Source organism: Morchella sextelata (genome assembly GCF_020137385.1).
Source record: "Morchella sextelata strain SCLS chromosome Unknown scls_15, whole genome shotgun sequence".
Lineage (NCBI taxonomy): Eukaryota > Fungi > Ascomycota > Pezizomycetes > Pezizales > Morchellaceae > Morchella > Morchella sextelata.
Genome location: NW_025408630.1, coordinates 1,537,848 through 1,551,779, shown reverse-complemented (window position 1 = coordinate 1,551,779; position 13,932 = coordinate 1,537,848). Strand labels below are relative to the sequence as shown.

General features: G+C 48.6%; 2 protein-coding genes across 2 annotated transcripts; both read right to left on the bottom strand.

Annotated features, from left to right (window-relative positions):
• Nucleotides 1–373: 373 nt before the first annotated feature.
• Nucleotides 374–1,682, bottom strand: H6S33_003698 (uncharacterized protein; the record flags this gene model as incomplete). The annotated part of the gene is made up of 2 exons (XM_044835068.1): nt 374–1,282; nt 1,347–1,682. The coding sequence occupies 2 exons, from the start codon at nt 1,680–1,682 to the stop codon at nt 374–376; spliced, it is 1,245 nt and encodes a 414-aa protein (XP_044692059.1).
• Nucleotides 1,683–6,915: 5,233 nt separating this feature from the next.
• Nucleotides 6,916–13,688, bottom strand: H6S33_003697 (uncharacterized protein; the record flags this gene model as incomplete). Its single annotated transcript, XM_044835067.1, has 4 exons — nt 6,916–7,071; nt 7,150–8,010; nt 8,062–13,458; nt 13,515–13,688. 4 exons carry the CDS (start codon nt 13,686–13,688, stop codon nt 6,916–6,918), a joined length of 6,588 nt encoding a protein of 2,195 aa, XP_044692058.1.
• Between the last annotated feature and the right edge of the window lie 244 nt (nt 13,689–13,932).

Here is a 13,932-nt window from a genome sequence, read left to right as displayed (position 1 = left end):
TTCCATCACCTTTTGCTCAACAGCCTCTCGTAGCTATGGGAACTAACTAAAAATATTTGTATACCGCTCACTCACTCGCCCGCCCAACCCCGCTCCGCACACAGCAAAACACATAAAAAAAGAGACTCCCCCTAGTATATCATGGCATAAAAGAGAAAAAGTAGTAAAAAAAAGAATGACAAAGAAAAAATATCGGAAACACACGCCTGGAGTATCCAGCTAGCTAGCTCCACCATGGCATATATCCCCCCTGAGTAGACAAACACAACCCCCTCCCAAAATCATGAAACATGGTTCCTGCCCAATTAAATTTCTATAAAAGAAACCCCACCAAAAATATGTGGAGCTAATACCAAGAATTGAAATCGACCGTCTATTTTCCGCTACCGTTGTAGACCAAGGTGTTGGGGCTGTTGGCACCAGCGTCGGTGACAACTCCCTTAATGGCACTCTTCTTGATCCATTCAGTGACCGCAGAAGCTCCCGAAAGTCCCTCGGTGGAAATGGCGTATGCGGCAAGACCAGCAACGTGGGGAGAAGCCATTGAAGTCCCAGAGATGGTGTTGATGGCGGTGGTTGATCCGATCCAGGTGGAGACGATATCAGTTCCAGGAGCGAAAACATCCACGAAGGATCCGAAGTTGGAGTATTCAGCCCTGGCGTCGCCGATCTGGGTGGCACCGACTGTGATGGCGGACTTCTCGGAAGCGGGGGAGCTGTTGGAGGCATCGACGTTCTCGTTTCCGGCGGCGACAACGAAAGTGATACCGGAGCTAACAGCTGCAGCGACGGCCTTGTTCAGGGCAGCAGAGACAGTACCACCGAGTGACATGTTGGCAACAGACTTATCAGATTTGCCCTTTGACTTCGCATCTGATGTAACCCATTCAACACCCTCAATAACACCAGCGTTTGTACCAGACCCATCGCTTCCAAGAACCTTCACAGCAACCAAGTCGACCTTCTTTGCTACACCGTAGGTGACACTGCCAATAGTTCCTGCGACGTGTGTTCCGTGACCGACGCCATCCTCGTTCTTGGAGTCAGCAGAGTTGAAACCCCAAGTTGCGCGGCCTTCGAATTCGACGTGGTCAACGTTGATACCGGTGTCAACAACGTATGCTGTAACGCCCTCGCCGGAAGAGGAGTCGTAGAAGTAGTTGGTAAGGCTGGCGTTCTTGCCGCTCTTCTGGGAGATACGGGCAATTCCCCATGACGGAACTTTAGTCTGAGTGAGGAGGGATTTGGCGACGATGATCTGGTCCTCTTCGACGAAAGCAACCTATAAATGTAAAAAAGAATGATTAGGGCTTGTTCAATATACAGATTTACAAAGTGCTACTGACCTCAGTGGTATTCTTGATCTGATCAATGGTGCTGGAATCGAAAGCACCGGAATAAGCCTTGAAGCTACCGATGGCATACTGCTTCTTGAGGCCGACCAACGAGGCGTCATCGCGGCGGACCAAACGGTTCCTGTGGAGGTGGTTGGTAGTTGCAATGTGTGCGGTGATCACATCGTCGTCGGTGTCATCATTGAAGACGACAATGTAGTTATCTGAAACTGCCTCTCCAGCACGAGCAATGGAAACGACATTGTCCCCCAAAGGTGTAGGTGCTGCAGTTGCGTAAAAGGGGAGAAGAGCTGCGGAAAGTGCCGCGAGTGAGGAAATGAAATACATCTTGGAAGTAGACTAAAAGGGCGGTTTTGAAAGGTAAGATTTGTAAAAAGAAACTGAAAAAAAAGAAGGATCTAAATGATTGTGTGTGTGGTAAAGCTGCCGGCAAGCTGTGTTCCTAAGTGAGAGTGAAAGAGTGACTGAATGTGAATGCGCTGTGATGAGGGAAAAAAAAAAGGACACTAGAACAGAGGGGGCCAGCACGCTTTATACAAACGGACTGACCTCCTGAAGTTTCACTGTCTCAGTGTTCCCCACATGTCCGGGAGCAGGCCGAAGCTGTTCCTCGATATTAGCAATAACGCTATTCGGTTTATTGCCCGATCCATTGGGTACTGCTGGAATTAAGATCCTGCCGTGCTAATAGTTTATTTGACCCTTGGCAATGTTGGCAATATGGGCAATATTGCAACGCCTATCCTCATTGATTCTGTAATCGAAGCAGCTATTTTCACTCCTATTCGTTGTTTTCCCATCTACTGTAATCTCACCATTCTGGCGGTACCCCGTTTTTGTTTCGATCGCCATCCGGTTCCAGTACGGAGAGATGGCTCAATTGGTCCAGCCTCGAGATATCAATTAAGCTTTAATTTCTGTACCAGGTCCAAGATTGAGCTCTACACCTGGATGAAGGTGCAGCATCCAGTAAAAGCCATCAAAAGCCACCTACCACATTGATGGATAGTTGACGGTCCCGCCCGAAAGCATATCTTGAGAAAATTCTAAATTATCACGTCACTGTGAGACTCTGCTGCGTACATCCCATCTTGAGCTCTGAACTGACATGCCACAGACTCTTTGGCGCTGTGCGGGTCTATGTGTAACGGAGAAACCATATTTTTGCTAGCGCATATTGGGAGGAGGCCCTTGCTAGTGCAGTAGCTCTAAAGGCTAGAGCAAGTACCTGCATATAGGGCAGGGATACGCGATATGCACCCTTTTCTTTCCTCACCACCCCCGTGTTTGGGCTTTATGATCGTAAATCCTCGACTTCAACGGTTACAAACTAGCTGTACTAGATTGCAAGTTGTAAGCCTCCATCTACTTGACAGCCAATGTATCTTCGTCAGACTAAGGGGAGCGGGAAGAGGAGGCGAGGCGATGGTAGAGTACCTGCCACTTGGGGGGCCTTCGTTGTATCAAATCTCCTCCCTTCTCGACTACCTTCTCTTGCCACGGGTACGTACTAGCCATTCGATTGCCACTCTTCGTTCTTCTAGATGTCGACCTAAAAGCCAAGCGGTTAACTCAGCGAACCGGAAGCAAGAATAAGGGAAAGACAGTTTCAGATCCAACCGTTGAACCTAGCCTCCACCCAACCCCGCCCACCCAACGTCGGGCCGTTTCATGACAAACAAGATTCTCCAGCTCTACCAATCGCTGTTCCTCCGGTAGTAGACACGCGAAGTATCACTAGCAGATGGCGGAAGCTGAAGGGGCTTGAAGAAATCTCAGGGTTTGGCCAATAATAGGCTTTCTCGCTTCCTGGGGGATCGGCGTAAAACCTGGACTCGGGATCGACATGTCTTGGCTGGCAGGGTATTGGCCGTTCCTCTTCTCTTCTTTAGGAAGCCAGATCTCGGAACAGGGGGAATTTAAACATCGATGATCCTACTGCAAAGCTTAACGGGTGTTTCAATTGGGAGGTGGTTGAGATTGAGCTCGGAGGTGTGGAAGATGTGGAAGGTGCGGGTTGTGTGTGCGCCTGCCTGCGCATTGATGAGGGTGTGTTGCCTAGCAAACTATTGGTGAGGATTAACCGTACCTAGAGTACATTGGGAGAATCGGGGAAACCGGAGGAGATGTTGCCCATAGATTCCTGTGCGGAAAGCAGTTGTATCGACTGCCGCTACAGCTACCGGCTGTCAAAAAGTCTCCGGTTTAAGGGTGTATCAGATCACGGTATATTAACACGGATCACATTGAGAGCCATAAAGCCTCAAATTACACCATATTGTCCACTCGGCTGCGGCTCCTTAGATACACATGTGATGCCGGCTATCTGTATCTCTGAGGAGATTCCCGAAAACGTTAAAATCCATTCTATTGATCGCTGGTCTTAAGATTGGCTTACTACGAAATGAGGGCTCGATGTTTGTGATGCCTAATAGCAGCACGCAAATCGTTCCTGCAGAAGGCTGGTGGTCAATCATGCCGAATCACTCGGAATTTATCCTTTGTTGCAACCGTAATTCCAGCGTCTATGATTTTGTTTGTCGGGGAAGCAACAGAGAGGCGCAAATTGTGTCGTGTTGATCGGTATCTTGGCCGGATCGGGATGAAAGGCGCCTCATACTAGCTGGCTTTGTGGTAGAGATTTAATTACTTAGCGGTGTCGAGGGTTTATCCGCCATTGAACAGTTTTGCAATGCTCGCTTGAGACTTTGAATGGGGATATAGAAGAGAGTAGAGCTCAGAAGTAACGGTCTGGACTAGTCTATATTCCAGTAGATAGATAATGATGGATTAAAACACAGTTACATAGGACGAGATAAGATGAAGTCAACGACATAAGGTTTCGATGATAGGTGTCCACTCGGAGCCTAGCATCTAAAGATCTTTGTCGGGCCGTACGTATACCTTCGGGCCGGCTCAACCAGGACAGAAAAGATCATCGGCCGACCCGCATAAGCCCACACAGCACCTATCATCCGTTTTCGAAGAATGATCACCTATGATAACTGCATGCATCAACTCCGACATCCCCTCGCTCAAGCTGCAGTCGCACTCCCCCGAAATTCTACCCAGGCCGACAATCCACCTCTTCACCATCCCCGTCGACCTCTGTGGCACAATATACGGAGCCCTACATGTACTCCCAAAGCTTCTATCGCCAAGCTGCAGGCATGACATGCGCGCCTGCATGAACACCAGAGACCAGATTCCCGCCATGTACCACACAGCACCTGTACCCAGGTCCAGAGAACCATCTTGTCGTACCTGCGGTCAACCAAAAATCCCCAAAAGACCCACTAACAGTTTTATCCTCCCTATCATTTCCGTGCCTCAGGAAGTTGAGACGAGTGAGCACCTATGCTTCCAAGCGCCCCTTCGTATCACTAGCATTAAGCCCCACCCTGTACCCCCGATCTCATTCGCCACATACGTATCCACTCCTCATTATAATACGATCCTTCATACACATCTACCCGAGCCAGCACTTCGGCCACATCCGACCATCCGACCAAAAGGGTCGGGTTACATGTGTCTATTCCTGCCTCCCCTCCAATATCCAGCGCACTGTGGTATTAGCACATCCGCATGCGTAATAATTCTCCGGAACAGCTGTACCTGCATCTATCTGGGGGGTGCTCGTACCTACCTGCCCTCTCCTGGAAACAGCACCTGTTTCATATAGACCCCTGGTGATGGTGGATGGGTATATCCATGTCCGTCGTTGTGGTGGTGGTGATCCTGGCTGGGTACATATGATGTATTTAGAGTGGCTGTGGCTAGTGCAGGTCTGCGGCGCGTTTAAATGCATGGAATAGCTGCGCATGATGGGATTGTTTACGCGCTTTGCATGGGGGGTCCTTTGATAGCTAGCTAGCTAATTATGTTCCCCAAGTACCTATTTGAATGTAGAGTGTGTGCTCTCTTCAAGAAGATATGCGCGCATGCAGCGTGTCCCGTTCGTTATGCATCCCAGGTCCTCTACTCCACTCTACTCTAGCATACAATGCAAACTACATACACTCTAGCGAGCTTCTAAGTATACCCCAGGCGCACCCCCAAGCGCCCGGCCACCAATCACCCGCCGCTATCAAGTATGCCATTGCTACTTCTCCTGCAGCGCACGTAGGGGTACCAGGCAATACCCGCCCGCCTTTGAACCCACCTGGCAGAACCTGAACGTACTTCCTCCCGCAAGCACTTCATCTGGGCGGGTGGACATCCAGACATGCGGTCGGGCGGCGCCTGGCCCGCGACGGTGCGGCGTATATAACTACATGTAGCTGGCTAGCATCCCGGCCCGGGATCGGGAGCGGGAGCGCTCGAGGGGTGTTGAGTCTAGATTCTCGTCCGTTAAGCTACGCCGCTTAGTTAGTTATCGCAGTAGACAAAATTGTAAATCAGTGGTAGATCATTCATGCCATGGGCCGGACGGGCACTGATGAATATCAAATCTCACCAGCCACAAGTATGGCGACCGCTGAAAAACGTGACTGTATAGGCGGCCGCTGGGCGTCGTTGTCACGGCCACGCGAGTGAGAACCCATGACTCCGGGGCGCGGAGGACGTCACGTAACTTAGAACCACACAACCACACAACCACTACATGTATGTACTCTAGATGTAGTAACACAGATAACCTCACCAAGGCATTCAATCGCGTCATCCATATTTCTTTCCTGACTCCATCATCTACACTACTCAACTGACCTCAACACCCATCGCATCACCCACGGTCACAGAACTAGCACACCACTAACCACCATGACCCCAATTCCATTGTCCTGACCCCAACAGCCCGATCCAACTACATCTAGTTACCCCCCCACCCCAAACCCTCTCAAAGAGGGGGAAAGAAAGGGGGGGGGGGGGAGGTAAAAGCAACGTGTCCCGATAAGTAGTTCTCGGAGTTAGACGCCCCTCGTCCCTTGGGGGGGGGGCATCATGATTTTTACCTTTAAAAAGGCAGCTGAGGTGCGTGCAGCGGGTGTGGTGGGAGAGTTACATGATGGCACTTATGGTCTCAGACTTCCAAGGAAATAGGTTTATTGTGTCGTAACTTCTTCCTATATGTAGGTAGGTGCGAACTAGCGAGCATGCATGCAAACAAAAAAATATAATATCTACGTAGTATATTCTAGCAACACATATCTTCAAATCCCTCCAAAAAAAAACTTCAAAATCCCAGCCAAAAGTCAAAACGGAAGCAAAAAATAAAATCATATTATCATATTCATGACAAGGGAAAGAAAGAAAAAATGCAAAGCAATGCAATGCAATGCAATATGCAGTATATATCCACCCATAGTAGTAATAATAATCCCAGAAACAACGAAATTGAAAAAAAAGAAACTGAAAAAGAAAAAGAAAATAGAAAACATCAATCCGTCAGAATACCTTGTCGTGTAACCATCATGACCCTTATGAAATCAGACCAGCAAACCAAAGCGTCAAACCGATTAAACCCCCAGTTGCACCCATGACAATAAAAAACCCTTATCCGATATGGGAAAATAAAAGAACCGTGACCCGATACCAAACCAAACTCCTCTGCATACATAACTCAGTATTTCTTGTACTTGTCTTCGACCCTGCGTTTCTGCTCCGGATCCATGGCATTTGTAACTCCCAACAAAGCCCGAGAAGCCGCTTCGGTAGCCCCGATCATCGGTCTAATAATGGCGACTGGCGCCGCTCTCATGACTGCTTTGGCCGCTCCCTACGAATCGAAAAATTAGCATTCGATCAAATATACTACAACAAAATATAAAGGTCCACTTGGAGGGGTAAGACTAACCTGGGCGCTTCCAGTATCCGCGATATCACCAGGTACATTCATTATGGCATCCCTTGCGCTTCCAAAGTTTCTCTTCAGACTATCGCCAGCCCCACGAAGCCCTGCGATAACTCCCATTGGCTGATCGGCATATAAACTAATAACCTTTCGCTCTCCCGCGCCACTGTTACCGCTACTAGGGAACACTGTATCCTCATCAGAGTCGCTAGTGGTACCGATGTAGTCAGAATCTCCGTCGCCATGATGATGGTGATGGTGCTGTTCGTGGGTCGGGGCGAGAAACTCTTCGGCGTCTTGGAGAACATTCTGGGTTCCAACGGCAAGCTTTGCACCGAGACGGACGAGCTCGCCGGTGGTTGTCTTTGTGAAGCTTACAATTCCTCTTTGGACAGCGCGAACAATTCGCCCATCTTTTTTGTACTCTCGTATTGGTACCGAGACAAGGTTTTTCACACCACCTCCAATGTTGACTAGACTGCGGACAGGCGCAACACCAGCGAGAACATCCCCAAGCTGAGTCCTTTGAACGTCTGGCATCCAGGTGTCGTTCAACATCTTCGACATCTTTGTGAAGCCAGTAATACCATAAAGGATGCAGTGGCGAAGTACCATATCGGCTTCTTCGAGGATGAAAAAGTTCATAAATTCAGTCGTTCGGCCAGAGCGTAGACCAGCATAATCGACCTTTTTAGGCTTGTAATCAAGTTTTACGCGGACTGAGTTGACCTCTACACGCTGAAGGAATGGTTCGTCAGTCGGAGCACCAGGCGCGTCCGCTGTACTATCCTTGAATTCGAAGAATCTTGTCAGGAAATCCAAAGTATCCTGGTCCACATGTAGTCGTAGAGGCAGAACTGTGACCTAAAAACCATTAGTAATTTTCATTCACAAAGCAAGCAAACCTAAACATACCCTCAGAACAATTTCACTAGCTGCAAGATGTGGCACTGGCTTCACGCTCATAATCTCCAAATGAAGCATGTTACTTCCTGTCTCCCTTTTTCCGGCATCCTGCATATAAGTAACAAACTTTTTCCAAGTACTTGTAGGAACGAGATCGAAGATTTCGAAATCTTTCACTCGTAGATCCACGCTGCTCTGGGTTTCGCCGGAATCTGGGGGGAATAACAGGACGTCGGCACAGATCCCCTTCAACTCAATTTGAAGTTTGTGCATTTTACTTCTTGCGAGTTTATGATTCCTAGACTTCACGCCCACGAACGCTGAAGTTCCCGAACGACTTGTAGGGCGAGACGGGTCATCGGTGACCGAGCTAGGCGCAAACGACGTTTCGCTCATTTGATCGTCAAAGATTGCTTTTGATAGTTCCTTTGGATCTTTATTTCCCGGTATTCCGATATAAATCGAATTAAAAAGGATGTCGCCAATCACACTTCCTTCGTCGTCGTCAACGTCGAACGCCACTTTGCGATTTCTTCTCTCGGCTGCTTTGCTTTCTACTTTCTTGACTGCTTGACTGATTGCGTCTCTTGTGCCTGGCCAATCATACCCGTCGTGGAGGTTCCAAATGACATGAACGTCTCGCACCTTAATCCTCAGAGGGAAATATGGAGTCACACGCGAGTGGTCAGACGGGACATATTCGTTTCGAGAAGAATCCCACTTATATACCGCCTCCAAATTAGTCTTTCTTGCATTAGTAGGACGCTGAACGTGATGAAAATGATCATCTAGAATTGCTAGATCCCCGTTTTCGAGGACATGCACTTGCTCTGTGAAAGACGCTAACATGCCCTTATCACCAGCTCTAAGCGGCTTGCGCGGGCCTGGGGCGATGCTGCCTAGATCGTCGTCGAGCATGCTGTTTGCGAGCTCGTCCTTTGTATGTGCCGATTCCCGCATGTTTACAGAAGACGTAGGTTGGTGGCCACCATAATAGCTCTCAACAAAAGTTAGATTCATCGGAACATCATCGTGAACCAAGTCCCCATCATCTTCGTCGTCTGATGAGAATACCGGATCCTTTGAGCCTGCTTTCAGTCGTGAAGGTTGGGCAAAGGCATCCTCAGTCATAGATTTGAAGACATCCAGAGGCATTATTTCTGTCCGGTATTTTATTTCGTCCCCCTCTGGCATCGGTGGCTTCAATCCATTGACAATCCCCAACAAGGTTTGTGTAGAATCGGCACAGGATTCAATGATTAACAAGTCATCCCTCACCTCCACGTCAATCGCCTTTTCGCCTTTACGTTTGGCATCTACAATCTGAAGTAGGATATCCGCCGCAGAGATGCTGATCACCGATACATAGCCCTGAATTGAAAGGCGGTCAACCAGTCGGTTGACTTTGGCTTTTCGCCGCCTGGGATCCGGTCTGTCAGATAGATTCAGATCTGAAGTATCATCAATAAGCATGACAAATGCCTTATTAACTTCTAAGGCGACTTGAAACCTTCCTCTCCTCGGCAGTGTAGCATTGATTCTTGACTCCGAAAGAACGATCAGTCCCCTGCTTTTTAGGCCCAATGGGTTCAGTCCAAGCACACAATCCCGCATAACGATGTCGACCCCCCACGGCGGTTTGTCTTCATCCCGAGAGCTTTTTTGAGCAAGATTAATGACACTGTGAGTCATCTCCGCCACCAACTCCTCGGTTGTCACCTTTTGCGGAGTATCCATCAAGGACATCAAAGTCTCAACCCGGTACTCCAGCCTGATATTCCAGAGTTTGACTTTGACAACCGGCTCCGGTTCATCACCCACGACCCTGACCATCAACATAGATTTGCCCTCCTCGCTCTTATCCAGCATATTCCGCTGCAAAATTTCACCTAGCAATTCCTCTGATCCATTGCGCCGGACTTTAATCTTGCTAACAGCGAGCGCAAACAAACTAGGAAGAGAGACATGGGCAACGCCAAAATCACCCATATCTACTTCAAGATTACCAACACCACCACCAACTTCGACCCTACCATGAAAGGAATCGATATGGAGTAACGTCAGCAGGCCAGGGCGTTCTTCTTGAGTAACGAAATCCGTCGCGGTAAGAACCTTGACCACGTCTTCTCCCACTTGTTGTAATCTTTCAATCACCCCGAGATCGTCAACGGTTGCTTTGATGCCACCTATCCCGATCCTGAGCATAGTGCCCTGTTGACGCTGCCGAATTAGAGTATCGATAATGATATCGTCGTCTTCCACAACATGTTGATCCTTGCTTGGCGTTAACAGTGCCAATAGTATTGCCAAATCTTCTTGTTCCGGCTTATTCAAGAATTCGACTCTTGTATTCTCGACTATGAGACTAGTTTCAACTTGTTGTCGTCCATTATCCCATGGTAGGTCGGGCCCATAGACCCCAATTTTGTCCAATTGGACGATGATACTACCGTTTTCACTCCTGATCTTTAGTGGGGATGTTTCGAGGCCGACTTTCCCAGTACTACCCACAATTTCTACCTTCAGTCCTCCAATCTGACAATGCACTTTCACATCACTCTTTTTCAGTTCTGGTAGCTCTGTCTCGTTCGCTCCCCACCTCTGAAGCGTATCGGGAGATCTGCCTTTCGTAATTGTGACCGTGGAGGCTGTCGTAGACGTGGAGGCTAAAACACCTCCAACACCCCCGAAAGCTCCAAGGGTGTCCTCTAACCTTTTAAGGTCAAAATGTAGCTTGACCGGGAGCGTCGTGATGTTTATTCTCTTCTTTGTTGGGCTCTGAGAAATTATAAACGAAACATCATTTTCGGGAAACGTGACGGATGAAGTATGTGAACCGCGCTTTCGTGAGGATTTGGCTGATGGTGGCTGAATGAAGGATAGTATATCTTCCTTTCCATCTCCTAAGGAGAACCCTTTAATATCGATCTTCGAAGTTGTTATGTTCTGTCCAAGATTGCTATGAGCAACTTTAATTTCGCGCAAGAGGCATTCAACAACGGTTCCGCTATTGTCATTGTGGACCAATTCATCTTCCCCTTCCTCCTCTTCATTGCGTACAACGAGACCCGACAACTGATCTACAAGTTTCAATACTATTTCTTCCACCAAAATTTCTAAATTTGGACCAGTTGTCTCTGTTGCGTTTGTTGTAGTGTTACCTGACCCACGTTTTCCTTTCAGGTCTGGGCCCTCGGAAAGCGCCCCAGTAATGGATTCAATAACTATTCCTAGAATCCTAGCGGTAGAGAAATCCACAGCACCTCCTACTTTACCGATACTAATCTCAACATCGGGTTTTTCTTGCGAGTGATCGGTGGTGCTTTGGGGAGTTTTTTTATCCACAATCTTTATCATTGTTTGGCGTCTTGATCGCGGGGGAGAGACAGACTTTGGAGGTGAGGCGATATTCCGTTTCGAAGCATACATTGAAAAGGCGCCTGGAACATTTGGATAATGGTTGTCTTCCATTTCGTTGCTTCCGGAATTATTAGAAGCCCCTGTTTCAGCATGATGAGCACCGGAGCTTCGAGATTCCTCTGCTGAAAGAGATGGAATAAAAACTTCGATCTTATCCAAACCAAAAATATTCTTCCTTATCCTCCTTCCAACCTTCAAATTTTCACCGCAAGATTTCTCCATGGTCCTGATAGAGGTTCCCGCCCTTGAAGCTGCCACATCGCCAATCAATGCATCTAAACGGGCGTCCATTTCGTCTGCATCAACCTCCTCCTCATCCACCTCGTCCTTCAATCGCCCCTCCTCTTCATCCTTTCTATCCGACTCGTTGAATACCCCACTAGTAGCTGAAAGATATAAACTCCCCGCTTCGCTATGGGTAAACAGCGTAGATTCGCTGAGCATACGGCTTGCTTCTGCATCCATCTCATCTCCAGATTCACTACCCTCAGTTTCACTCGGGGATGACTCTGGAGTTTGCTTGCTTAGCATCAAGGATTTCGCCATAGGTGAAGGCGGACTGTCAGATGGTAATGGCTGGTCCACGGCCTTTGTTGAAGGTATGTGCACCGAGGTTGATGTCGAGCGATCATAAAACGATCCCGATTGTGAGCGGATATGTGTTGAGGATAATGGTGAAGATGCATAAAATGATGCCGATTGAGATCGGGCATGGATTGATCCAGATGGCGAACCGGTACGGGAGAATGAAGGCGGTAGGCGGGCACGAATTGAAGAAGACGACGACGACGACAATTCCATCGGAGGGACCATACTCGGCGCAAAAGCAGCCCCTCCTTCATCTTCGCTGTCTTCGTCGACGTCATAATTTATGGGCTGTCTCGGGAGGGAACAGGAGGTATGAACCCGACTTGAAGCGGCAAATGGCGATGGCGCAAATGCCAAGACCTCATCATCGGACGAAGAGTCTGAAAAGTCAGCAAATCTATCACTCCCGGAGAAGTTGTTTTCGTCAAAATTCCCATCTACATGCACACCTCCATCCTCGGATACATGTGATTCTAGAGCTTTTCCCACTGTAGGTGGAGCTTCTTCATGGGGCGGTGACTGTAGGGGTCGATCCCGAATAGTGTTTGTTGAAGTCGCCATACTATGAAAACTCCCGGCCTGTGTCAACGTATCCCTGCTGGCCGCCATGTTGCTCGATGCCATTTTTTCAGTCAAAACTTCTGAAGCTTCACCAAAAATAGTACTGGCCGCGGGCGGACTTGGGGGCTCGAACAACGAAGCATCGGAAGTGATATATGCTTTGATTCTATCGAGAGTAATGCGCCGCTTTCCCTCCTTGTGGCGCATGCCCGGTTCTCCGGCAGGTGTGACTGAATTTGTGGTGACACCCTCCACATCAACATCTTCGACCTCTAAATCCAGCATAATCTTCTCGCCTCCGTGTTCCTCAGGCGCGGTACTCTCCAGTGAGATGACTACCCCCCGTATCTTGATCCTCAGCCTGTCGCCGATTCCTTTAAACAGAGTTGCCAGTATTTTTGGCAGACCAACATTTGTCCCTACGCCTAGTTCTTCATCATCGTCATCATCCGATAACGAAGCTGTACTGGCCGCTGAATGCGTTGACGCGGTCACGTTATCTCGGTCCCGGTAAAGAGAGTGTAGCAATTGGTCCTTCTCGCGCTGGGGTTGCGACTGCAAAAATGACTGAGCAAGATCCTCAGCTGTAGTGGGCAATTCGTCTTCAGAATCGACATCAGGGCTGTTGTCGGGGTTTTGCCGGCTTCCTGGGGAGGGTGGGGAAGATGGTTGCGCTACAGGAGCGATCGTAACGGACACTTTTATGTCGGAGAGAAGTATCTCTATTGATCCAGACAGTAGGAAATTTGCAGGAAGACTTAAAGTTAGTGTACCGATTACGGCATGTGTGAGTGCCACTCGGGGAGGAAGAGGAATCTTCATGAGCTGCTTAAGTCTCTAGGAGCGAAGTCAGTAACAAACTAGGGCTGGAGAAATATCCGGGCGATACGTACATCAACTTTAATTCCGACATCTTTGAGCGTAAGAACTGAGTTACGGCCCACTGAACCCTCGAGATTTGATAGGTCGCCTAGAGTGCGTTCTTCAAGGAGGTCAAAGTGATTCAAAACATAACGAACAATCTTCTTCTCCCACTGAGCTGGAAGATAGCTCGGTAGGGAAAACATCTCGGGGTTCGAGCTTGGATCTATTACAGTGCGGGGTGATGTATGGGTGGAGATATTAAAGCCGGGGTTGTGTGGCTAGACGGGAAGCCCCCAGGATAGATCGTAGACGTAGTTATAGATATGGAGAGATTTGTTGTAAATAGAATGGGGGGCGGGCCGGGAGGGGGTGGAGAGGGTCTGGTGGGGGGAAGGTTGACGGGGGGAAGAAAGAGTGAAGAAGGAGGCCGAGGAAGACAGGAAGAGC